This window comes from Lycium barbarum, chromosome 11, assembly GCF_019175385.1.
Source record: "Lycium barbarum isolate Lr01 chromosome 11, ASM1917538v2, whole genome shotgun sequence".
NCBI lineage: Eukaryota > Viridiplantae > Streptophyta > Magnoliopsida > Solanales > Solanaceae > Lycium > Lycium barbarum.
Window position 1 is genome coordinate 104,622,689 of NC_083347.1, and position 26,166 is coordinate 104,648,854.

The 26,166-nt window shown below is 33.8% G+C and overlaps 1 protein-coding gene and 1 long non-coding RNA gene across 2 annotated transcripts; one reads left to right on the plus strand and one right to left on the minus strand.

Moving 5' to 3' along the window:
* The first annotated feature begins 7,027 nt into the window (after positions 1 to 7,027).
* Positions 7,028 to 11,241, plus strand: LOC132620057 (receptor kinase-like protein Xa21). The gene is made up of 3 exons (XM_060334781.1): positions 7,028 to 7,121; positions 10,073 to 10,648; positions 10,747 to 11,241. The coding sequence occupies exons 1-3, from the start codon at positions 7,028 to 7,030 to the stop codon at positions 11,082 to 11,084; spliced, it is 1,008 nt and encodes a 335-aa protein (XP_060190764.1). The 3' UTR covers positions 11,085 to 11,241.
* Positions 11,242 to 18,623: 7,382 nt separating this feature from the next.
* Positions 18,624 to 25,942, minus strand: LOC132616611 (uncharacterized). Its single transcript, XR_009573304.1, has 2 exons — positions 25,543 to 25,942; positions 18,624 to 23,879 (listed from the first exon to the last, which is right to left on the minus strand). It is a non-coding gene; the product is annotated as an uncharacterized LOC132616611 (long non-coding RNA).
* Between the last annotated feature and the right edge of the window lie 224 nt (positions 25,943 to 26,166).

A 26,166-nucleotide genomic window follows, 5' to 3' on the forward strand; every position in this document is an offset into this window, starting at 1 on the left:
GTATATATATTAAGAAATTCACTAAATATCTATAAATATTTGTTTGTAAACTCAATTATTATCGTATATTAACATAGCCATCCGTCTTTGCATATATAGTCTTATTTAATATTAATATATAATATAATAATTGGCTAACTTCTTTAAAAGATCTTAGCAAGAATTCGTCCTTTTTGATAATGTAAATATTTTTTACTATGGTATTATTAGTACTGTAGTAAAGTTACCCTTCTATAACAGCTATCTTTTTTTTTTTTTGTTGTTGGTAATATAATGATTACTCATATTTATAGAAATAGAATCTCTAAAATTACCAATAATAGGTCTAGAGATTTTGAATAAATATTTTGATATTTTAATATATCATTTATAAAAAAGAATATTATACATATATATATATTTCCATCATTAAATGATTTTTCTTCGTTATATAAAGTGTGATTAAGCTTAAAATTGACAATTAAAAATGAAAAAGTAAATTTTATGCATATTTTTTGCCTGTTGTAGCGAAATATTATTTAAATGTAAATGTTGTTGTAAGTGTATATATAACCAAAAAAAATTCAAAAAAAAAAGGTTTATATATAACAACCTTTCATTATAGCAGCCAAAAAAAAAATTCGGACTTAGTGATGTTGTTATAGAGAGGGTTGATTGTACTTCCACCGTCCCATCTTAGCTGTCGTTTTAGTTCTTTTCACACCCATTAAAAAAATAAAAAACAATACAAGGTATAGTTTACTAACTTATCCTTATTTAATAAATATAGATTGATTTATCTTTTAAATATTGTGTGTACTTCTTTAATATTAAGGGTGCAGTTGGAAACAATTATCAACGTCTTGAATTTATAAAGTGGCAATTATTTTGAGACAAATTTTTTGAACTCAAACGCCAGTTAAAATGAGATGGGGTGCGGGGGTATATAATTACTTTTCACCCACTACAAAAAAAAAGGGTAATTTGCAGAGGTTGAAAGTTACAATTCGCAGAGATTTTAGCCTCTTCTAGCAACTAGTGGAGGCTAAAATCTCCGCGAATTGCAACTTTCAACCTCCGCAAATTACCCATTTTTTTGTAGTGACCATACTTACTTGAAGAGAAAATTAAAGCGAGACTTGAATGGGAATGACTTGCCGTCTTGCAAAAGTCTTTGGAGTTTGGACCGATTAGATAACAAAATGATATGAAGAAAAGACTCCTTAGAAAATATTCTAAAAATCATGATGGCCAAAAAATGGATGTCATGGCTATTTAAAGTCTTAAAATCCCATTGTTACCAGTCATGTACCATGTTCTTAGTAATTTCTGCACTTTTGATGAAAACTTGCACCTCATTTCTCTTTGTAGTCTTGTTGATTCAATATGTAATGCCACTTATGTAAAAGTGAACTAAATTAACTTTTACTTCTTCTTTTTTTTCTGTTACTACCAAACTCGGCCCATCCCGTGCCACATAGTCTTGAAAAGCATAGCATGGACCGCCCCGCCCCGCCCGTCCTAAAGACTAAACTTCACCCTCCCGCTTCGCATCCACCTTGTCGCATTGCCATCCCTGCATATATAGTTTCGTCGAAATATTAAACTACAATAGAATAATTGGTAAGTGCATTATCTTTATTGAGAGTGTAAATATTTTTCACTTTGTCATATATATTACCTAAAAAGTAACTAGAATCAATTATAAACTATACTAGCTAGTGTACATACCTTTAGTAGAAGGCAACTTGGAAAGTCTTTGGACTGATCAGAGGAATTTATTTGCCACCACATCTAAGGTTGCAAGACTTGGTGTGTTTTAGTCTTCTCCAATTTGTTAAGTCTTTGGGCCCACATAACTTGGAAAATTGCCTAAAATGATAACAGCCTTACAAATAAATGTTGTGTATTCTTTTATAAAAAAAAATCATAAAAACAAACTCTGAAACAAGTTAAAATTTCAAATAAATTATAAAGAATTGTTAAAATTTTAAATTAATATTGTGTATTCTTTTATAAAAAAAATCATAAAAACAAACTTTGAAACAAGTTAAAATTTCAAATAAATTATAAATAATTGTTAAAAGTTTAAATTAATATTTAAAATGTGTTACGCAACATCATAACAAAGTCACGTTAATACTGATATGACAGAATGAATGAAGAAAAGTAATTTTTCCTTTTACCTTAAAAGAGATTTGAATGAAAAATCTCCTAAAAAGATGTTTTTCTTAAAATCATGAAGACCAAAAAGGAGACTTTAAATAGTGATGAGAGTCTGTTTGACCAAGCTTCTAAAATCAGCTTACTTTGAAAAGTGTTTTTTTCAAAAGTGTTTTTCTAAAAAGTACTTTTGGTGAGAATCAGTTTGTATTTGACCAATTAATCACTTGGATAAAAGTGCAACTATACATCTTAACTTTGCGATTTAGAGCAGATATACTACTCGTTAAAAAAGGGATGCATATATTCCACTGCAGTTACACAAATGGTGCAAATATACCTTTTTCGCTGACAGATTTTTTAAAAAAAATCAATAAGCTTATTTTTTAATCAAAGAAATGTCACGCGATTTAAAAAAAATAAAAAAATCTACCCATTTTTTCAACTTCTTGCATGTTCAGCATGGTCCTCAGAACTTTTATTCCAAATCCCTCATTTGTTTCAAATATTTGCTAAATTTTTGAATTCATGTAAAGATTACCCTTTTGGTTTCTGCATTTGGGTTGTACAAGATTCTGTTTTCACTTCAGAAATCCTAGTTACAATAAATCTTACTATTTCCTCTTTAAATCAGTGTTGCGAATTGGTGGATCACAACTAATAGAGGAAAATAATTCTTTCTACAGAAAAGGCTCAAATATGCCATTGAACTATCGGAAATGACTCATTTATGCCACTCGTCAATAGTTTGGCTCACTTATGCCATTGTCGTTACAAAATGACTCATTTATGTCATCCTCGTTACAAAATGGCTCATTTATGCCATTGCCGTTACAAAATGGGTCGGATTTTCTTAATTAATTTGGGATTAAAAATTGGGCTGGTTTAATTAAAAAACGTGGACCTCTAATTGAGGTCACGTGTCATATCTGGTATTGTAAAACTGACATTAATGAAAATTGGCATGAATGAACCATTTTGCTAACGGCGATGGCATGGATGAGCCATTTTGTAACGGTGATGGCATAAATGAGTCAAAACTATTGACGAGTGGCACAAATGAGCCATTTTCGATAGTTCGATGGCATATTTGAGCCTTTTCCGTTCTTTCTATTTCATACTTTTTGGGTATCTTCTAAGCACTATTGTCAAGATCACAAATTTTCTTTATTATTTTTTCTTGAGTCTCACGGTGGCATATTCTAACTGTATAATTAAACATGGCACGACTCCTCTGGACAAGTCTAGGGCTATGTTGTTTTGTTAAACTTTATTTTTCTTCATATTTTAAATAAATCAAGCTTATGCAGAACGGGCAATATACAACTATGACATGATGCTAAAATATAGTGTCGCCAATAATAAAACCTTACAACTTTATGCACAAGAATTATTCGTTATCGTTGGACCAACTTCTTCCATTATGTTTTAGCATCTCTAAATATTTTTGTGCGGATGGAAACATTTGATAAAATTTGGGGCATCTGATATATATATATATATATATATATATGCCGATTTTACTGGAAATTTAATATGCATTTTGGAGTAACCTTTTTTGTATACTTAGAGAGTTCCATCAGCAAATAAATCTAAGATGAGTATTTTTTTTTAATGCTATCTCAAAGTAGACTAAGCACCTATTAATACGAGTTGGAAATAATTATCAACTTTAATCTTGAATTCTTAAAGTGAAAATTCTTTTGAATTAAAACGATAATTAAAATGAGATGGAGGGAGTATATCATTACTTTCCAGTTTCCACCACACACTTTACAGAGATGATGAAAGCGACACTCGAATGAGAATGACTTTGCCGTCTTGCAAAAGTTTTTGGAGTTTGGACTGATTAGAAGAATAAATTTGTCACCACAATTACGGTTTGCAAGTTGGATAACTCTTCGGGGCCCACATAAGTTAGGATACCAAGTAACTGAAGATTCAAATGATAACGGCCAATACAAATAAATATTGCGTACTTTTTAAGAACAAAGATTTATTTAAACATCTCAAAAACAAGTAAAAGTTACTGTTAAGGATTGTGATGTGAAAGATATGATTCCTTCCCGTTTAATCAGAGATTTTGGGTTCGCACCATAATTTTTTTGTAAAATCCTGGTAGGAAGCGCTTTGACCTTACGGGGCATGAATTCAGATTAGTCTAGGCTCCAATGTGAATACCCGACACCGAGTGAAAAATAAACTAAAAAGTGAAAAGTTAAAAAAAACATGTGTAAACAATTGTGAAAATATTAAATAAAACTTTAAACGTTGCGTGAAATCTCATAGTATTGACCACCCTGCCTGTCTTAAAGACTGACCCGCCCCTTCCCGCCTCATACAAAGGGCAGATCTAGAAGAGAACTTATGGGTTCACGGGAACGCAATAGCTTTTACTGATACTCTGTATATATATTAAAAAAATCATTAAATATCTATAAATATTTTTTGGTGAACTCAATTATTATCATATATTAATATAGCCATTGCATATATACTCCCATTTAATATTAACATATAATATAATAACTGGCTAACTTCTTTAAAAGATCTTAGCAAGAATTCGCCCGTTTTGATAATTTAAATATATTTTACTATAGTATTATCAGTACTGTAGTAAAGTCACCCCTCTATAACATTTATTTTCTATTTCCGTACTATAATGATTACAAATATTGATTGAAATAGAATCTCTAAGATTACCAATAATAGGTCTAGAGATTCTGACCAAATATTTTGATATTTTAATATATTATTTATGACAAAGAATATTACACATATATATATATATATATATATATATATATATATATATATATATATATATATATATATATATATTTCCATCATTAAAAGATTTTTCTTTGTTATACAAAGTGTGATTAAGCTTAAAATTGACAATTATAAATAAAAAACTAGATTTTATGCATTTTTTTTTTGCCTATTGCAGCAAAATATTATTTAAATGTCAATGATGTTATATGTGTATATATAACAACCTTTTGTTATAGCAGCTAAAAAGTTTCGGACTCTATGATGTTGTTATAGAGAGGTTTGACTGTACTTCCACCGTCCCATCTTAATTAGTTGTCATTTTAGTTCTTTTCATGATGCTTCTTGAAAAAATAAAAAGATACAAGGTATAGTTTACTAACTTATCCTTATTTAATAAACGGAAAAGGCTCAACTATGCCATCGAACTATCAGAAATGACTCATTTATGCCACTCGTCAATAGTTTGGCTCATTTATGCCACTCGTCAATAGTTTGGCTCATTTATGCCATCAAACTATCGGAAATGACTCATTTATGCCACTTATCAATAATTTAGCTCATTTATGCCATTGTCGTTACCCAAAATGACTCATCCATGCAAATTTTTCATTAACGCTGGTTTTACAATACCAGATATGACACTTGGCCTGCAACTTGATTATGGTTGTAGGTGGGTCAGGTGTATGGATCGATTTTTTTTGTTAATTAGGGATTTAAATTTGGGCTGAATTAATTAAACGACGTAGACCTCTAATTGGAGACCACGTGTCATATCTGGTATTGTAAAACCGGCGTTAATGAAAATGGCATGAATGAATCATTCTGATAACAGCGATGACATAAATGAGTCATTTCTGATAGTTGGATGGCAAATTTGAGCCTCTTTCGTTTAATAAATATAGACTGATTTTTCTTTTAAATATTGTGCATGCTTCTTTAATATTAAGGGTGCAGTTGGAAACAATTATTAACTTTAGTCTTGAATTTATAAAGTGGCAATTATTTTGAGACAAATTTTTTGAACTGAAATGCTAATTAAAATGAGATGGGTGGGTGGTTGGTGGGGGGGGGGGGGGGGGTATATCATTACTTTTCAGCACACTTTACTATTATATATAAGGGAGAATTCCCAACTTTTGTAGTCCTCACATGATTTTGTTTTTCATTTTACCCCCCAAATGAAGCTTTAATTACTTTAAAAGTTAATCACAAATTTTGGTAAATTTGAATAACTATATGGGCTTTTTAATGCTACAAATAGTGATGATGTGTAAAAGGTGATGTGACATTACAAAAATCTATTTTTCATTACTTTTATCCATTTTAGTTTTACCCCTAAGTGAAGCTTTAATTACCTTGCAAGTTCTCATCTATTTTGGTAAATTTGAATAACTGTACGGGCTTTTTAATGTTACAAGGAGTGATGATGTGGAAAGGCAATAGTGACACTACAAAAAAAATCTATTTATTCAACCAAATTTAAAATAGTTCAAAAAATTTGCTGTCTTTTTTTTTTTTTATGTGGAAATGATTATTAAACTTGTTTCAAATTATTCTTTTCCTACAAAATTTATTATAGACAAGTAAAAAATTATCATGACATTCTCTTTCTACCTTAGCACATACTTAATTGGAAAATTTACTTGCCATAGCTACCTCTAAGATTTATTTATGAATAATAACTGCTTTATTTTTATTTAATTCTTATAGTTTTATTTTTCCATAATTACATTCCATAACTGGTCCAATAACTTTCAAAATGCATATACTTCTCTCTATTCTCTCTCACTACACATTTAAGATTTTTCATCTTCTCCAAACCCTAAAAACAAAATCTCTCTCCTCTCCTTCCCCTCCCTGCCGCCTCTCACCCCTCTCTTTCTCTCTCTTCGTTCCCTCTCCTCACCACTTTGTTCAAGAATTTAAAATAAAGAACACAAGAAGGACATCATTGGTAACCCAAGAGCTCTTAGAAGATTGAGGACGGCATGTGAAAGGGTGAAAAAAACTCTTTCCTCCACTGCCCAGAACAACAATTGAAATCGATTCCCTATATGAGGGAGTTGACTTCTATACGACCATTGCTCATGCCAGATTTGAGGAGTTGAACATGGATCTTTTCAGGAAGTGTATGGAGCCCGTTGAGAAATGTTTGAGGGATGCCAAGATGGACAAGAGCACAGTACATGATGTTGTTCTTGTTGGTGGATCTACTCGAATTCCCAAGGTTCAACAATTGTTGCAAGATTTCTTTAACGGGAAAGAGCTTTAAATCAACCCAGATAAAGTTGTTGCCTATGGTGCTGCCGTGAAAGCTGCCATTCCTCCGCCGCCCAAAGAGAGAATGAAGAGCTAAAACATGTTTTATTACATTGTTAATAGTTCCTTTGAATTGTATTTCAATCTATTCATCTTTTTTTGGTGTAAATATAGTGAATGTTCCAAATATAGAGCCTAATTTTACTCCACTTTATTTTCACGATTTTTATATTTTGTTGTATTTCAATGTATTCATCCTTTTTTGTTGTAAATATAGTGAATGTTCCAAATATAAAGCCTGTTTTTACTCCACTTTATTTTCACGATTTTTATATTTCAATGTATTCATCTTTTTTTTGGGTAAATATAGTGAATGTTCCGATGGGACATTTGTAAATAATGATATACAACCGCTGGGACATTTGTATTTCGCTTTATTTCAAAACGACGAAATACAGCCGCTAGTGTATTTACGTATTTCTAAAAGTTTGGAATGGAGTAATTTCGAGGGAGAAACATGAGTTGTTATGGAACTTCAGCTGTTATGCGTGATACATGGTTGATTTAATTTGACTTATCATTTAAAATGAAAGAAGAGAATCTGTTACATAAATATAGCCTATTTTTACTCTGTCTGATTTTGTATTTCAAAAACGTGAACTCTGCCGGATTTTGTATTTCCGTGTATTTCAAAAACGCAAAATACAGCTGAATATAACAAAAACTAGCTGCGGTTTGTAAATATAGAAAAAGTAGCTATAAATTGTTAGAAGCTATTAAAAGGTAGTTGTTTATGTAAGTTTCACTACTTAATTTAATAAATTAAAAATTATTTTTATATATAGCTAAAAATATTTGAAGAAAGTAGTAATAAATACACGTTTAAGAAATTACAATATATATTTCTTTTAAAATAAAATAAATTAAGAAAAAGTAAAAATACATCATTTCTTCACATGCTTTTTTTGAGAAAAATGAGTGATTAAAGTAAGAAAAACAAATAATTTCATTAACTTTTCAGTTCCTTTTGTATGATTTAATTTGAAGGAACATTTACAAAAGTATTTCGTCATATCAAGACATTTATTTATTTAATTTTAAATGTTATTCTTAATTATAAGTTAATTTTATTGACGTCATCATACAATAATTTGTAGCATTAAATATTTCTTATATTACTCGAAACCGTAAATATTTTAATTTTTCCCAAAAATGGGTTACCCGATATAAGTTTAATTGAGAAAAGAATTAGTTAATCAAACATAAGGTAAAACCCAATTTGAATCATTAAAGACTTTAACCCCAAAAATTTCAGTATAATAAAAAGGAGAAGAACTTTGGTGCAGCATTTCTTTGAAAATAAAAAGGAAGTCTAAATATACTCTAAGAAAAATGTTGTTTCTAATTTACAAAACTTTTATATGATTCAATATTTTAAAAACATTGAGAAATTGTTGAACTACCATTACAAATAATATAGTGTTACAAAAACAAAACAAAAAATAAAAGTAGCAAACAAACACACATACAAGATTGTAAATATAAATTTTAATGTAGTTTGGATCCGTTCTCAACACGGACCAAATGACACTAGTACTTGCAGTGAAAATGAAAGCAAGACTTGAATGAGAATGACTTGTCGTCTTGCAAAAGTCTTTGGAGTTTGGACCGATTAGATGACAGAATGATCAACGAAGAAAAGACTCCTTAGAAAATATTCTAAAATCATGATGGCCAAAAAGAGGATCTCATAGCTATTTAAGTCTTAAACCCCCATTGTTACTAGCCATGTTCTTACTAATTTCTGCACTTTTGAGGAAAACTTTCACCTCATATCTCTTTGTAACCCTAAAGACTAAATTTCACCCTCCCGCTTCGCATCCACCTTGTCGCATTGCTATCCCTGCATATACAGCTTCGTTGAGATATTAAACTACAATATAATAATTGCTAAGTGCATTATCTTGATCGAGAGTGTAAATATTTTTCACTTTGTCATATATATTACCTCAAAAGTAACTAGAATCAATTATAAACTATGCTAGCTAGTGTACATACCTTTAGTAGAAGGCAACTTGAAAAGTTTTTGGACTGATTAGAAGAATAACTTTGCCACCACATTTATGGTTGCAAGACTTGGTGTGTTTTTAGCCTTCTCCAATTTGTCAAGTCTTTGGGGCCACATAACTTGGAAAATTGCCTAAATGATAACAGCCTTACAAATTAATGTTGTGTATTCTTTTATAAAAAAAAAATTCATAAAAACATACTCTGAAACAAGTTAAAATTTCAAATAAATTATAAAAAATTGTTAAAAGTTCAAATTAATAATTAAAATGTGTTACGCAACATCTTAACAAAGTCACGTTAATACTGATATGATAGAATGAATGAAGAAACGTAGTTTTTCGTTTTACCTTAAAAGAGATTTGAATGAAAAAACTCCTAAAATGATTTTTTTTATTTTTAAATCATGAAAACCAAAAAGGAGATCTCATCACTATTTAAAGTATCAAAACCATATGGTTACTAGCCTGCCATGTTCCTACTAATTTATACCATGTGCAAAGTTACTATTTTTACATATTTAATGAATTATAAAATACAAATATATTATTTGAGCAAAAATGATGGGGTTCAACCGAATCAGTAGCCGAGCTTCTATCTTCGCCCCTGGGCAAAAAATGATATCTCATCACTATTTAAAGTCTCAAAACCCCATTTTTTACTAGCCATGTCTAGCTAATATATTCACTTATGGGAAAATCTTTCACCTCTTTTCACTTAGCACTCTTGTTGATTCAACTTATGTTGGGAATTGCACTTTTATTTGTTTTTATTACCTTTGTGTTTGTATGGATAAGGTGTCGAAGAGGTAAAAAAGCTCCTCAATAAGCTAATTCATTGTCTATTGCAACAACAGGAAGGATTTCATACTATGAGTTGCTCCAAGCAACTGATGCGCTTAGCGAGAGTAATCTGATTGGTTTTGGGAGTTTTGGCTCTGTTTACAAGGGAATTCTCAGTAGTGGGACTGCTATTGCAGTTAAAGTGTTCAATCTGAAACTGGAAGCGTCATTCAAGAGTTTTGATACAGAATGTGAAGTTTTGCGCAGCATTCGCCATAGGAATCTAGTAAAAGTCATCACTAGTTGTTCCAACCTTGATTTTAAGGCTTTGGTGCTCGAGTATATGCCTAATGGGAGTCTTGAGAAGTGTTTGTATTCACACAACTACTTCTTAGACATCTTACAAAGACTAAGCATAATAATAGATGTGGCATGTGCGTTGGAATATCTCCACCATGGGTGCTCATTGCCTGTGATTCACTGTGATCTGAAGCCTAGTAACGTTTTGTTGGATGCAGATATGGTTGCCCACCTAAGCGACTTTGGTATTTCAAAACTGATTTGTGAAGATGAGAGTGATTTATACACTAAAACCTTAGCAACAACAGGTTATATTGCACCGGGTATGTCTCTTAGTTTTGCTTTGAACATTGATTTTTTCTTCTTCTATGTTTACACCAAGAAACTATGTTATATTTTTAAATTAATTGTTTCTCTATAGAGTATGGATTGTATGGGTTTGTGTCAACAAAATGTGATGTCTATAGTTATGGGATCATGGTGATGGAAACGTTTACAAGAAGAAAACCTAATGATGAAATGTTTGAGGGAGATCTTAGCTTGAAGCAATGGGTGAGTAATTCACTCCCAGAAGCAGTAATAAATGTTGTAGATGCTAACTTGGTAGCACCAATTGATAATTACTTGAAGTTAGATTGTGTGGCAACGATAATGAAAGTGGCACTAGATTGTTGTGTCAAATCTCCTGCAAGACGGACAAACATGAAAGATGTTGTAGGAATATTGCAGAAGACCAGGATTCAACTTCTCGCATGCTGAACTTGTTCTTGGAAACTCTTGTTCCAAATTACTTGTTTCGTTGCAAATGTTTGCTACATTATTCTATCAATTTGAAGAATGTATTTTTATTTTAGCACTTGGGTTGTAAATTGTTATATTTTCACTTTATTAATGTTAGTCAAAATAAATAAATTAATCTTAACTTTTCCTCTTAAAATAGTGTTTTCAAGAGTACTTGATAAATGTTTTCCGAGCATGAATTGGCCAGTAACATTAATAATATAAGTAACATCATAATTATAAGCAATTAACTATATTGATAAATGTAAATGTATTTTATAATGTTAGTGCGACCGTGCTTGGATGACATTGGAATCAAAACGAGCAAATTCCCGTCTCACGCTCAAATCTGACTTCGATTATCACCTCCCATCTGCTCAGGATAAATTTGGGTTTGGTGATTCGTCGTTTAGCTTATTTGAGTTAAATCCTTGCAAATTAGATATTCTATCCTCAAAAATACTAGTAATAATACTAATTCAAACTTAGACTTCTACAGAGTCTTCAGTGAGGAAATTATAAATGTAAATTGAATAACTAAAACCAAAGTAATCATCTTGAAGCAGACTGAGTTTTTTTTTATAAACAAATTGTTAGAGGAATTGACTATATGAATACAAATAGGCAAGTATTGCAAATGTTTTACATGGGAAACACTAATAGAAATTTCCAACAAGCTAACAACCATATAACAACAAGACAACAAATCAAAGTGGCAATGACAAAATTCCTATCATAAAGACTACACGATAAAAGAGGGCAGCTCGGTGAATGAAGTATCTTGCATTCACGTAGGATACGGAGAAGGGTCACACCCACGGGTTGTAATGCAGGCAACCTACCCAACGCAACTATTAATGATTGATTCTACAACTCGAACTCGTGACCTATAGGTCCCACAAACTCAACTTTATCGTTGCTCCAGAACTTGCATGATGATGAATAAAGAAAAGGGATTTTTCGATAAAGATATATATATATATCCTAATTAAGTTCCAATTATACTCTAATGAAGCACAAAATCAGCCTCCATTCTTCAGGACTTTTCGAATCAACCAATTAAATATAGAAAAAATGTTAATTAGCCCCCCTCAATTTCCTTCAAAAGAGAGAAACTTTACGCCGCAACTTTTTTTTATTTTTTATATATTTTTACCTCTAAGGTTTGATTTCTTGATTTTCCACTTGTTGTTCATTGCCCTACCATGTCCGAACTATACCTTTTAATAAAGGTTTTAAGCCGCCTTCATCACAAAACTTTCTATATTCTACAGTGTCTCCTGAGTTTTTTGTCACTTCCACAACATGAAAACCTGGATTAATCTCAAATGTCTCTTCATCAATTGCCAGTTATACTTTTCTCCCTTCTTTGCTTCCTTGCATTTTCACCATCCCTTCTTTCTTCTTTACCTGTTGAAGACATAATTGAGTAAATAAAGTTTCTTCTCTTTAACAAATTAAGTTTTTTGATGAAATATTCACAAAGGAGAAACCTCATAGGCTAAAAGGTGGTCAACTTTAATCTTTTAGATGACATGGACCCGCAACATAAGCCACATAGGCTAAAGAGTGGTCAATTGAACATTCTTCACCGAAATTAAATTGTATATATAGGCCAAGTATCATATATATTAACCCCTGAGCAATCTTAGTGAAAAATCTTACTTCTGGATCACACAATTTCAACATAGTATGAGACCGAAGAAATTGCATGGTTTGCCCTTCAAATGGGTTGGTCCTTAGTTTTTGCCCTTAGCAATCGAACTTATGCCTAGCGGAGCATAAATTCTTTAAGCGGCATTATTGTGAGATATTATGATGCGAAATTATAAACTTATATCCGCGAAAAAAGTTACTATTTCTTATGACGAGCAAATATTACAGACTAACACAAAATAGGAGCATAAGAGTTAATGACCCCTATGAGACCAATTTGAGGCCCTGGGTTCAAGTCTGACCACCATCTATTATAAAATTGAATTTCATGTGCTTGTCTAGTAAAAATGGAATTAGGTTGGCCCATATACGCGCATTAGGCGACGCATCAAACATAATAAAGTAAATAAAGTGAGTCTGTTCTCTCTAACAATTTAAATTTTCAAATGAAATGGTCATATAGTTCTGATACCTTAAAACTCCCCATCGAAGCTACTTCCTCTAGCCTCAATACGATAGTGGACGCGAACTTTTGTGTCATGAATCTAGCATCCGCTCTATGGCTTGTCACGCCCCGAACCATGGCCTGAGCAAAACACAGTACTGAGTGCCTTGCTGCATGTGACCGAGCGAACCACATGGCTTGCTGAATCAACATGGACATGGACTAACACGGAATACACTTCAAAACATGAATAAGTTGAAAAAGCATGGAATCTCACAGTAGTAATGACAATAATTGTTTAAAACATGAAGAGAAAATAGTTCGAATAAACGTAACAATTCAGAGCCAAAATGACTATACGACTATGAACATCTGACATAAACATGACTAACTAGTCTATGAAACCTTTGACATGAGTCTGACTGCTAAACTGTCTATCGGGACAAAGCCCTCGGCATACCTTTAATGCATGACTGAAATAAATGTAAATAAAGATAACACCCCCAATAGAATGGGGCTCACCAAAAGCTGATACGAGCAAGTCCTACCGTGCTGATATGTTGTCCTATAAATCTGCATCATGAAATGCAGGACCCCGGGAAAATAAAGGGGACATCAGTACATTCGAATTGTACTGGTATGTAAAGCAACTGAATGAAACAAGCATGGCACATGAAGTAATAAAACTGAGACTGAAACTGAATCTGTAAGCTGAGCATGAACATGAGTGTAACTGACATGAATATACTTATCATGAGTAAAACATCTTAAATTGGGAGAGCCTTAGTGTAACCGGCATATAACCACCACGCAAGAACATAGCGTCAGATCTCTGCCCGACCAATTAAGTCATCTTGTAGCTTGCCGGGGTACAAGACATGAACATGAACATGAATGGATCCAATAACTACAATGGGTAAACATGAAGGTATCGTCCTAACTGGGCAGAGCGATCCTTATCCTATGTTGGCATACGTAGTTTCAGGCTATATAAGCCTTCTCGGTAATTTGTGCAACTCCTAAAAACATGAACATGAAAATGTTTGGCTTGGTAGCCCATGAATTATATAAACATGACTTTTGCTTGTATTACAACATGAAGATAAATATATAATATAACTTGTATGAAATCATGGAAACATATAGAAGTTCATGAAAATAAACGTAAAAGTTCATATCTTGCATTTAAGAACCCTTGGACGCAAAGTATGAGTTTACATGGATTAAGCACAGATTCTCAATAACCAAAATGGAATATTAAGAACACAATAACGAAGTAATCATACAAACATTGTACATGTACTTAGGATTATCATGAACATGTCTAAAACCCTAGTTTTGGTAAACTTTTGTATAATCATGAAAAAACGTGGAATGGGGAAGAACAATGATGTTCCCATAAGTAGATAGAAACTCTACATACCTTTAATACTCCAAAACTGGTAAAAAGGTCTGAACTTGAAAAAGAAATCCAAAATCTTTAGTCTTGAATCCTTTAGATGGATTTTCAAGTTCAAGAAAACCCTAGGTTAGAAACATTGAATTCTATTTAGAGATCATGGATATTCGTTAGAATTCACTTGTGTTGATTAGAATAAGCTTACCTTGATATGCTCTAATGGTAAGAAGAGGAGAGCTTCATGCTAGGGCTTGGGAATGTGAAAAGTACAATTCACTGGAGCGGGAAAAGTACAGGAAACTTGTACATCCCGTACATTAAAAGTACAGACAACTTGTACATCCCGTACTTCATGGTACATGTACTTAGTCTTGAATCCTTTAGATGGGTTTTCAAGAAAACCCTAGGTTAGAAACATTGAATTCTATTTAGAGATCATGGATATTCGTTAGAATTCACTTGATGTGCTCTAATGGTAAGAAGAGGAGAGCTTCATGCTAGGGCTTGGGAATGTGAAAAGTACAATTCACTGGAACGGGAAAAGAATGGCCTGTACTTGTAGCTCGTACCTGGATTTTCAAAATCCAATAACTTATGATTTTTGGATCGGAGAATATAAGACAACAGTGCATCCCGTACTTTGATGTACGGTACATCTTGCCCGTACCCGGAATGTCAAATTCCAGTGGCTTCTGATTTCTTCCCTAAAATGTACGGCCTGTACAATTGACATAGGGTGTACTTTTGCAATGCTATCACGCCCCGAACCTAGGCCTGGACGTAACACGACATCCGATGCCTGACTGCATGTGACCGAGCGAACCAACTAGTTGGCTGAATCAACATATGATACCAAAACATAATTGATTTATAAAATAAAACTAACACATGCTGATTAACTGGAAGTCTGGCTGAAATATCATAATGCAAAAATACTTAGATAATCTGAAAATATCTGAAAGTAACCAACATGGCTAAACCAAAACAACTGAACAACTAAGTATAACTGCCAACAAGGCTAACATAACAAATATCTGACTATCTGGACTGTGTCTATGAAGCCTTTAAGAATACTGAATAATATAGCTGTCTAAAAACTGAAATAACTAGATACCTGACAACGCCCCGAACGAATCTGGGGCTCACCAATAGCTGATACGTGCACTCCTAAATAGCTGAGTTTTCAACCTGTATAGCGAATCTAGGGCTCACCAACCTGATACGGCCAAGTATGTTCAATTATGGTTAATTAATAAAGACTGAGACCATAACAACAATGAACAATTGAACTGAAATAGATATACTGGACTGAACTAAAAACATTGACTGTTTCTGAGCATACTGAATTTCTAGACTGAGACTCATATGGTAACAATATATAAGTCTATAAAGACTACGTGTTGAGTTCATGATATTCAAATTGAAAATTATGAAAGAATTCTGTAACTGCAACCCTGGAAGATAATAGTTCTACAACATATCATGAAACTAGAGCTAAACTGTATTCTGAATCAAATTACTAACAAGTATGAAGAATGAAGCGTAGGGAGAATCATGAACATTCCCTAACGTAGACAGTTATTATGTGAGGCGTAGGGAGAGAATCATGAACATTACTGACAAGTATGAAGAATGAGGCGTAGAAAGAATCATGAACATCCCCTAACGTAGACAGTTATTAGTCTCACATACCTGTATACGCTCCAAGTCTTGTAACTACTGGTCGAAAATTGAGAAGAACCCCAAAAGCCTAAGTCTTGAACCCTTAAATGGATTTTCTTGAAAACCCTAGGTTAAGAACCAATTCATGCTTAATGTTCATAATCTTATGTTAGAATTCACTTGGGATAATTAGAATTGACTTAGCTTGGTGTTGTTCTGGTGATGGAGAAGAGGAACAAATCGTTCTAGGGTTTAAGGACTTATAAAAAATAAAAATTAGAACTGAAACCAGGTATTTATAATTTCTGGTGCGGGTTGAGAAATACGGACCAGAATACGGTCCATATTCTGAATTATGGTCCGTAAACCTGGACCATAATTCCAACATATTTCAAAACAGAAACACTGCTTTATTTTCCTCCTCAAATACAACCATAATTTACAGGCCGTATTCTAAAATACGATCCGTATTTAACAATATTCCTCAGGCCAAATTCCAAAATGCAGAGTGATTTAGATGCCAAGTTATTATTTGAAATACAGGTCGTATACTGAAATACGGTGCGTATTCTGGGGCGTAAATCCCCATCTGACACTTGAAGAGAAATTTCTAATTCCCACATTCTTTATCTGATTTTCTAAATCTAGAATCATGGTCAAAGTTTAAGTTAAAAGTTTGAGGTGTTACACGTGCAAAGTAAATTTTCAATCTCAACACATTCCATCTTGGTTTTTAAGTCCTGAATCATGAACGTAACTTAGTTAGGAGGTACAAGGTCTTACAATATCTCCCCCTTGAGATCATTCGTCCTCGAATGATGGGTCATGATTAAGAACGTGACTGAACATTGCTTGAATACATGTGAAGGAAACATGACATGGAATATGAGAACTAAACTGACAAGACATGGAATATGAGAACTGAACTAACAAAGACATGGTTTCGTGAAAACATGAACGCTGAAGCATGAGACATGAGTAGAGAGTTAGTTCATAACCATGAACGTGAAACGTAAGGCATGAATACGTAAGGGACATGACATAGATACTGAAGGTAGTTTTACCTTGAGCATTATTTGCTTGCTCTTCGAACAAAGAAGTGTAACGGTTCACATTTATTTACCATTATTCAAATGCCGTGAAAAATCCTTCATAATCCAAGAGTTCTAAGTAAGGGTTCTGGTGATCACCTACGGAAGGTGTTAGACACCCCAGTATTCGAGCTTCAATATGTGATTATGTATAAATTGCTTATGTTTTGTTTAGTTTCCCGTATATACTGTCATGGCATATCATTTTCCCATTCAGTAAAGGGTACTTTAAGTTCGGATTTAAAATATCCGGCTAAAAAAAATTTGTCCTTTTACTTATAAGGATATCTCCCATCTTAAAACTAATGCCATGTGTTTGTATGTAAGAAAAATATATATGTAAAGCCTTTATTTAATTTGTACATTATCCGTATTTTATCTCTTCAGTCAACCATATCCTCAGAACTATTTTCTCAAACTCGGGCTTTTAAGGGAATTTCACTTATTTTTGAATTCATTAAGTCGAGTCCAAATGTTCCTTTTACTTTCTTTTTCTCAAATTTCTCAAATTAAAAAAATACACTTTTACAGAGGTTTTCAGATATAATCAACTTTTTGCAAGAAAAATATACTTTCACTTTTATTTATTTTATCAAGTGGAATACACTATTTTATCATTTGGATACAGTTTGAAACATCGTCTAACCTGTAGGGGTATACATTTGTATTTGCATATCATACAAAAAATAATGTAAAACTTATACTAAAAAGGAAAGGAAAGAAAGTTTAGGTTTTAAGGCCTTGGGCCCAAATCGTTCAGCAGCCTTGTTCTCTTTACACATGTTGGTTCCTACCTCGTGATATCAATGCGAGATCATCCTTCCCTAAATCGAGGATAACCTTTCCGGACTAGGCATGGCCTCAAAAATCATTTTTTTCATTGGCTCAAATCAGAGATGATAGCAATTGTTCCAAACAAGCTATATAGTACATATACCATATTTACCAAACAACAGCAGCAGTTGAGCTCAAAAAAATGCAGCACTAATGAGCATCAAATATGCTCCAAAGAGCAACAACATTTGGCCAGAATGCAGCCACAAGTTGATTCAAAGAAGTGCAGCAATATGGCCATAGTAACAGAAAGGTGAGCAGATCAAATCATATATAGCAGTTCAAAAGGGGCAACCCCTCAATAAGCAGCACTGGCAACACTGCTCAAACTTAAGTGTAGCAGACATTCTTAAAAGGACAGCAACATATGCCAAATATAGTAGCAGTTTCAACGACAGGTGTAGCAAACCCAAAGTGCAGCACTGGGGAACTGTTATATGGCATCGGTTTCTTTTATAACTCAACAGTTATAACCTGTAGGGGTTTCAATATCTATACAAATGTATTTGCATATCATACAAAAAATAATGTAAAATTTATACTAAAGGAAAGAAAGAAAGTTTAGCTTTTACGGCCTTGGGCCCAAATCATTCAGCAGCCTTGTTCTCTTTCTTCTTCTAATCTTTCATCCGAAGCTCCAAGTATCTGATCCTTTTATTTTGTCCTCCAGCTTTTGCTTTCCGTGCTTGTTATGTTGGTTCCTTGCACAATGAAAAGAAAAATAGTTAGTCAAAATGACACGCCACCCCATAGGGTGACGTTTTGGGAAACATAAATTATAATATCCCTTGGACTCGCATTAAACTTTGAGAGCTTTGATTATGGAGACTCAGACTCACGGTTCCGAATATGGCAAAGGAACCCAAATCATGTCGTGGCTGTAAACTAGGGGCCATTCTAGTTGCCTTGCCAAGCGCATGTTGGTTCCTACCTCGTGATATCAATGCGAGATCATCCTTTCCTAAACCGAGGGATAACCTTTCCGGACTAGGCATGGCCTCAAAAATCATTTTTTCATTGGCTCAAGTGTAGTGTCTTGTTCAAATCAGTGGAATTTTTCACCAGGTATAGCAACCTATTCATTTTCGGAAAAGGGCCAAAATTACCCCTGAACTTTGAAAAATAGTTCATTCATACCCTTCGTTATACTTTAGGGCCAATTATACCCTTACAGTTAGGGCTGTTCACAGTTTTGGTTAAAACCAAAACCAAACCGAAAATTTAACCAAACCGAATAAAATAACCGACATTTGGTTTAGTTTGGTTTTAAATTTGAAAAACCGATAATATTTGGTTTGGTTATGGTTAAAGTAAAAAATAACCGAATAAATAACCGAACCAAACCGATAATTATATACATAAAATTTATAATTATTTATATGTATAATATTAGCTTTTCATAAATAATTAAAGATATTTTATACCTTTTAATTATTAATTTAATTTTGGTCCACTTATTTTTAAGGCCCATGTCTTAAAAGAATATGTCCAACAATCCAAGCCCAACTCTAATAAGTCGTAAGCATAAGGGTTGTTTGTATTTTGAAACCTCTGTTTGACTTGTTCTTTTGAATCTAAACTGCGTTGCAAGTTTGGTCCACCTGATTTGTCAACAGCGTATCTTTCCCTCAATATGTAGCAAAGTTCACCCTTGTGGGCTATGAGGAAAAAAGAGTTTCATAAGAAATTTGAAGAATGTAGAGAGAGAATATTTGAATTGTCACGGCTAGTCATAAACCGAAAAACCGAACCAAACCGACAATAACCAAACCGGTGGTTATTATTTTACTTGGTTTGGTTATGATTTTAGACATTTAAAAACCGACTAAATTGGTTTGGTTATGGTTTTAACCAATAACCGACCCAAACCGAACCATGAACACCCCTAAGTTATACTATGGGGTCAATTATACCCTTATGTCTAACTGCTGCCACGTGGCATCATCCCAGCCCTTCAAAATTATTTTACCCTCAAATAATTTTTTACCCACTAAAATAACTCAACCCGACCCAATTTTTTTTTTCTAGCAAAAATAATACGGAATTATTTTTATTTTATTTTGCTGGAAAAATTATCCGTATTATTTTTGCTGGAAAAAAAAATTCGGGTCGGGTTGAGTTATTTTAGTGGGTAAAAAATTATTTGAGGGTAAAATAATTTTGAAGGGCTGGGATGATGCCACGTGGCAGCAGTTAGACATAAAGGTATAATTGACCCCATAGTATAACTGTAAGGGTATAATTGGCCCTAAAGTATAACGAAGGGTATGAATGAACTATTTTTCAAAGTTCAAGGGTAATTTTGGCCCTTTTCCGATTCATTTTTGAGCAAAATACCAGAGATGATAGCATTTGTTCCAAACAAGCTATATAGTACATATAGCATATTTACCAAACAACAGCAGCAGTTGAGCTCAAAAAAATGCAGCACTAATGAGCATCAAATATGCTCCAAAGTACAACAACATTTGGCCAGAATGCAGCCACAAGTTGATTCAAAGAAGTGCAGCAATATGGCCATAGTAACAGAAAGGTGAGCAGATCAAATCATATATAGCAGTTCAAAAGGGGCAACCCCTCAATAAGCAGCACTGGCAACACTGCTCAAACTTAAGTGTAGCAGACATTCTCAAAAGGACAGCAACATATGCCAAATATAGTAGCAGTTTCAACCACAGGTGTAGCAAACCCAAAGTGCAGCACTAGGAACTGATATATGGCATCTGTTTCTTTTAAATCTCAACAGTACTCCAAGTTTAGTATCGATACCATATTGGAGCAACAAACAATCACAGAAGGCAACCACAGTAAAGCTGTTACATAGGACATCATGGCAGTAGTGACCTCAGAACCAGCAACAAATCAGGCGATGGCCATTCTCATCAAGTAGCAGCCCAAGATAGATAGCAATTCAAGGAGGTTTGAAGACTCCCCAGGTCATGCAAAAGAAGGATGGGTGAAGAATGAGTATTGAAAAACAAAGAGGATTTAACAAAATAATGTCAAACAAAGATGCTTTATTTTTTAAAGGTATCATATCTTGATGTAAATTTTACAATGGATTAAGATGACAAGAAGCATTAGGCTGCCAAAATAGTTCACAATATAAGAAACCAAAATCTGGTTACAGACTAAAGTAAGGATTAGGATCTAGGAAATTATGGACAAGATGGAATTTAACAGCCAAATGTGATGCATTTTCCAGAGAAGTGGGAGTTATATGTAACTAAAAGGGGGCAACTCCAGGACTGATCACAAACATCATGCAAGGCATCAAAACAGGGGATTCAATAAACACAAGAAAACATAGCATCTCAAGAAAGATGAACTCAAAAGCTGGTCATAACACTCAATGTAACTTAGAATGTCAGGCCTGAAAGATTCAGGCAATATAGGGGGTTACCGCCATCCGTATTCCAATATCGCACAAGATCAAAAAGGTTTCTAGAACCTTTATGCATGGCGGACTATTGGAGGAGGCTAAACCGAACCCAAGCTTGCCTTGGTCTTCAGTCAAGCAATATAAGAGAAAGGTTCAACTAGGAAACTGCCAAAGAAAAGCCTTTAATTATGCTGAAATAGGAGATGTATTTTCCTTCTTTGAAGTAGTTTCAACATCCAGAGAATACAATGAAGTATTATAGTTGTCCTTAATAGACTAATTTAAGAGGCTCTAGGACACCGAAACACTAGCATACACAAACCATACCTTTAAAAAAAAAAAAACAAAAAAAAAAAAACAAAACAGAACCATTACAGGACTCCTCAAAGATACATGACCAAGTGGAAGAAGATTGAAAACCAAACATGGGTCAACATATCCAGATCATTCACTCACGGACCATATAGAGGAATCGTAGATGGGAAACAACTATATGGTATTCAATCCCTAATCATTATTCAAAACCACAGGCTGCTGTCATAATCTGAAGGTAGGTATCACATATTGAGCAACAAGAAGGAAACACAAACAGTTTTTCAAGGACTTGAACTAGCAAAAATCCTAATTCTAAGAAACATGCCTCAGAGAGAGGATTTTACCCATTTCTGGACCAAAATATAGTCATGACTAAACTGCATCTTGAGCATCTTGAAGACAAAACAAGTATCCTTTTTTAGAAAGAAAGAGAAAACCTTTAGACTTATCTGACAACATTAAAACCAGTTCTTAAATGTCTTAGGTAAAATACTTTGTTTAAGCAACTCAATTATTATTTTTACTGCCCTGGCCAGTCAAGGAGGTTTGGACAGTTAACATTCAACCAATATTTGACATACATGAACTACCAGAGCTACAACTTCAAACAACAAACAGCCCTTCTTGGAGTTACACTCTGATTCACCTTGTCCAACTACAACCATTTTTAGGTTACTCTGCCTTTTTGAATAAGAATTTTTTGGGCTATATCCTTATCATGGTTCAATAATGGGAAACCTCAAGTTTCAGGCTGATATTAGAAGATAAGTAATACAATGTAGGGCAAGGAGAAAGGCCATCAGGGAATCTTTAGAGAAAGTATTCAGCCCAGATACATACAGCAGGCAGGTTTTGAAAGTTATTCTTTTAGGACAGAAGCAGGCTTTAGAAAAAAGAGGAAATACCTTTAAGAAAAATAGTAACTAAACTGAAACACTTAAGCAGAATCGAATTTAGCCATTGGAAACAACAACTTTACAATTTTCTATCAAACACAGCCAAGCATTTCTTCAAAACTACAGCTTCTCAAACAGTGTATCATCTGTTCATTTTTTGCAGAACAAAGGCAAATTGAGAGCATCTGCTTGCTCCAGGAAGTTTTCCTCAAATCCAATTCAAGAATGTTGGTTGTTGCTAACATGTAGCATCAGCATATAATAAATTCCAGCCCCAAAATGATATCTCTAAAGATGCAACAGTTCATCAAAGTAACAAACCAGCAACCTTCCCAAAATTTAAGTCAAAATGCCATAGTAACCAACCAACACAAAGTGCAGTGCTTTGAGCCTCAAAATGATCTATAAATGGCCAAAATTCAGCAGATATTGATCTCAAAATACTGTAAGTTTTTACCCTTAAAGTGATATATAGCAGCCAGCTTTCTTTCAAGTGCAGCAACTTAAATACTATAGCAACAGGTAACAGCAATAGCAATCAATTTATCCCAAAATATCATCAGAATGGAGCAGCCAACCACATCAAGTGTTCATTCACATAAAGAAGTAGCATTTGAACAGCTTATCACAAAGTAGGAACAACCATTTCAAATGTGACAGTGGTTCAACTAACAAATATACAGTAGCCACTTTTTAGACTTAATACAGCAGAAGGTTTGAGACTCCTCAGGGGCAGCAGCATTCACCCACCATAATATTTCAGGATAGAGTTGAGGTGGAGGTACTTAGCTCAAAATACAGCGATAACATCATTGTGACAACAGCCATTAGGTATAACAATTGCAACAGCAAACTTAGAGCTTTAAGCCCAACAAATGAACAGTTAAAGTGAAACAGTAGTAATAACATAGCTGGTCAAGCATGTCAGCAGCTTCTTTGGTTCAGCAGCAGATGAAGCAAATTCATAGACATGGCATAGCTCAGGATCATTCAGGATTGAGAAACAACTCCCCCAAGTCATGCAAAAAGGGAAGAGGTGAAGAATGAGTACCCAACTCCCCCAAGTGGAGGAGTACATATTCAACCAAGGGTTCCTAAACAGAATACATATTAAAATTAGAGCAACTTTGGGCAACAAAAGGGGCTACCACCATCCTATTTTAATGCCGCAACAAGATCCAAAGGTTTGTAGAACCTCGGCATGGCAGGCTATTTGGAGGAGGCTAAATCAACCCCTCTATTTGCCTGGGCTTTCAACCAATAAGGTAACAACAAGGAAATGAAGATTATGTTGATGAAATCATTTAAGGAAATGTTTTAAGTATGCTGGAACTACACCAGAACTGAGGAGCCCTTTTATAGGTAAACATCAATTAAAACCAGTTCTGGGATTTGCAAACATGGTGTTCCCTTTAAGTCACAAAAGAATTAGATTTCAGAAGCAAAATTTGATCATCTTGAACAAGCGTAATCAACATCTTAGTTTAAATGGCCAACTAAGAACTAATAATGTAAAGTCACATTTCTTTCATCAAACTCAGTAAAGGGGAAAGGATGCCCTATTCCCCATTTCAAACCATCACGATATAACCATTATTTTAGCTACAGCTTAACAGACCAAAATAAGCAAGAGTTTAGGATTGAAACAAGCATGTATCCAAACAAGCAATTCAAAAGCCTTCTTTTATCCACTTACTGATCTTAAGATCAGTTCCTCTTGTATTCCTACCACCCTTTAAGTGTCATGTTCCTTTTGTTCTTAGTCAAAAAATAATGTACAGTCAGGCAGTACTTTTCAGAATTGATATCAGCCTTGCTAGACTGATTTTTTACTTATGTAGCAATTCGTAATCATCCAAAAGGGATCCCATGGTGTTGTTATTCAGTGAAAAGGGATCTTAGTAGTCCAAAGTAGGTAGTACTTAAGCCTTGAGGGTAGACAGTTGTAAGAAAGCATACATCAAGTCAACTGTTAAAATAACTTCAACTCGGGCTGCTTCAAAATCATACAACCAGTTCTCTTTTTAAGGTCAAACATAGACAATCCCAAAACATTTAAAAATATCAGATTAACACTCAAAGAAGAAGTAAGAGATAATAATGCATCCGAGTTATTCTAGACTATAGGCATAGGAATCTTAAGACCAGGTGAGACCTATTACTTTATCTTATCAATCTGTTAATCAGCCTACTAGTCCTTCGTCTACCTTCTAAATAAACTAGTTCCATCATTAACCCATTATACTACTTTATCTCAGGATAAGACTTTTGTTTCTAATGAACTAGATGCTTAGATATGGACCCTGTTTTCAATCCTTTTATGCAACTGAACTTTCTAATATGAAACCCGTTAAGAGTCTTTTCAACCTATGCTAGTCCATATTTAAAAAACTTACTCCTTTCAGTTGTTAATCTTCCTTTAAATGGCCTAAACAAGTCTATATGATCTAAATCAAGTATGAACTAAACTGAGAACGGACTTCAGAATCTTTCCGCACCCAGAGTAAACTAGGCTAAACTAATAATATAAACCCAACAGGCCACCAATAATGTTTTATTATAAGCCTACATTAATCATAATACCTACATGATTAGCAGACAACCAATGCACAAGCCAACACATAAGCAGACTAATAATAAGACTAACCATATCATAAAAAGCTAAAGTAAACGAACATATAGACAGGCTAAGCTAATTTGAACACAAAAAACATTTGAAGTGAAGAAAAATTAAACTGAGAAAGGATAAGCAAATACCTTTTTAGGGTGCAGCGACGGGGGCGACGAGAGACGACAAACTACCTTTCAGACGAATCGATTTTCGACGAACAAAAATGACTTCCAAAAATTAAAGTACGAGCTTGGACTTCCTCAAAATTCAAGGCTTTTGCCGAGCTTCTAAGTATTTGAGCTCTTGAGGGTTGTCAAATTGAAATTCAAATCCCAAACTTACAAGAGAAGGTAACCAAAAAATCCGTTGCCAATTGGAAAGAAAAAAGTACAGTTACCGTTTGAAGAATGACCTGGATGTATATGTTGTTACATAGAGACCCCCAGGGTCCGTTTTGGAGCGCCTGTATGGTTTTTTCCTCTTTGACTGAAGCGGGGGAAAGGGTATTAAAGGAAGGGATGGGCCGGGTCAGCCCGTTTTGGGCTGGACCCGGCCAAACTAAGAATAGGGCCCAAATTTTGCATATATGCCCATATATTTATAACGTATATCATTAGTGTATACATGCGCATTAAATGTGGTATATATATACGAATTTTAAGAAATTTTTAAACACCACTAGTGTGATATAAAAGTATTTTCATTTGTCTCGAGTTAATTTAATTAAAACTAAGTTAAATTCCCAAAACATAATTAAACTCTATTTTGAC

What these genes read in the sequence shown, in the direction of transcription:
- LOC132620057 (XM_060334781.1), top strand. Translation starts at nt 7,028, where the DNA reads ATGGATCTTTTCAGGAAGTGTATGGAGCCCGTTGAGAAATGTTTGAGG. An exon ending in ACATGATGTTGTTCTTGTTG is followed by an intron (nt 7,122 to 10,072) that starts GTGGATCTACTC and finishes CTCCTCAATAAG; the next exon opens with CTAATTCATTGTCTATTGCA. An exon ending in AACAGGTTATATTGCACCGG is followed by an intron (nt 10,649 to 10,746) that starts GTATGTCTCTTA and finishes GTTTCTCTATAG; the next exon opens with AGTATGGATTGTATGGGTTT.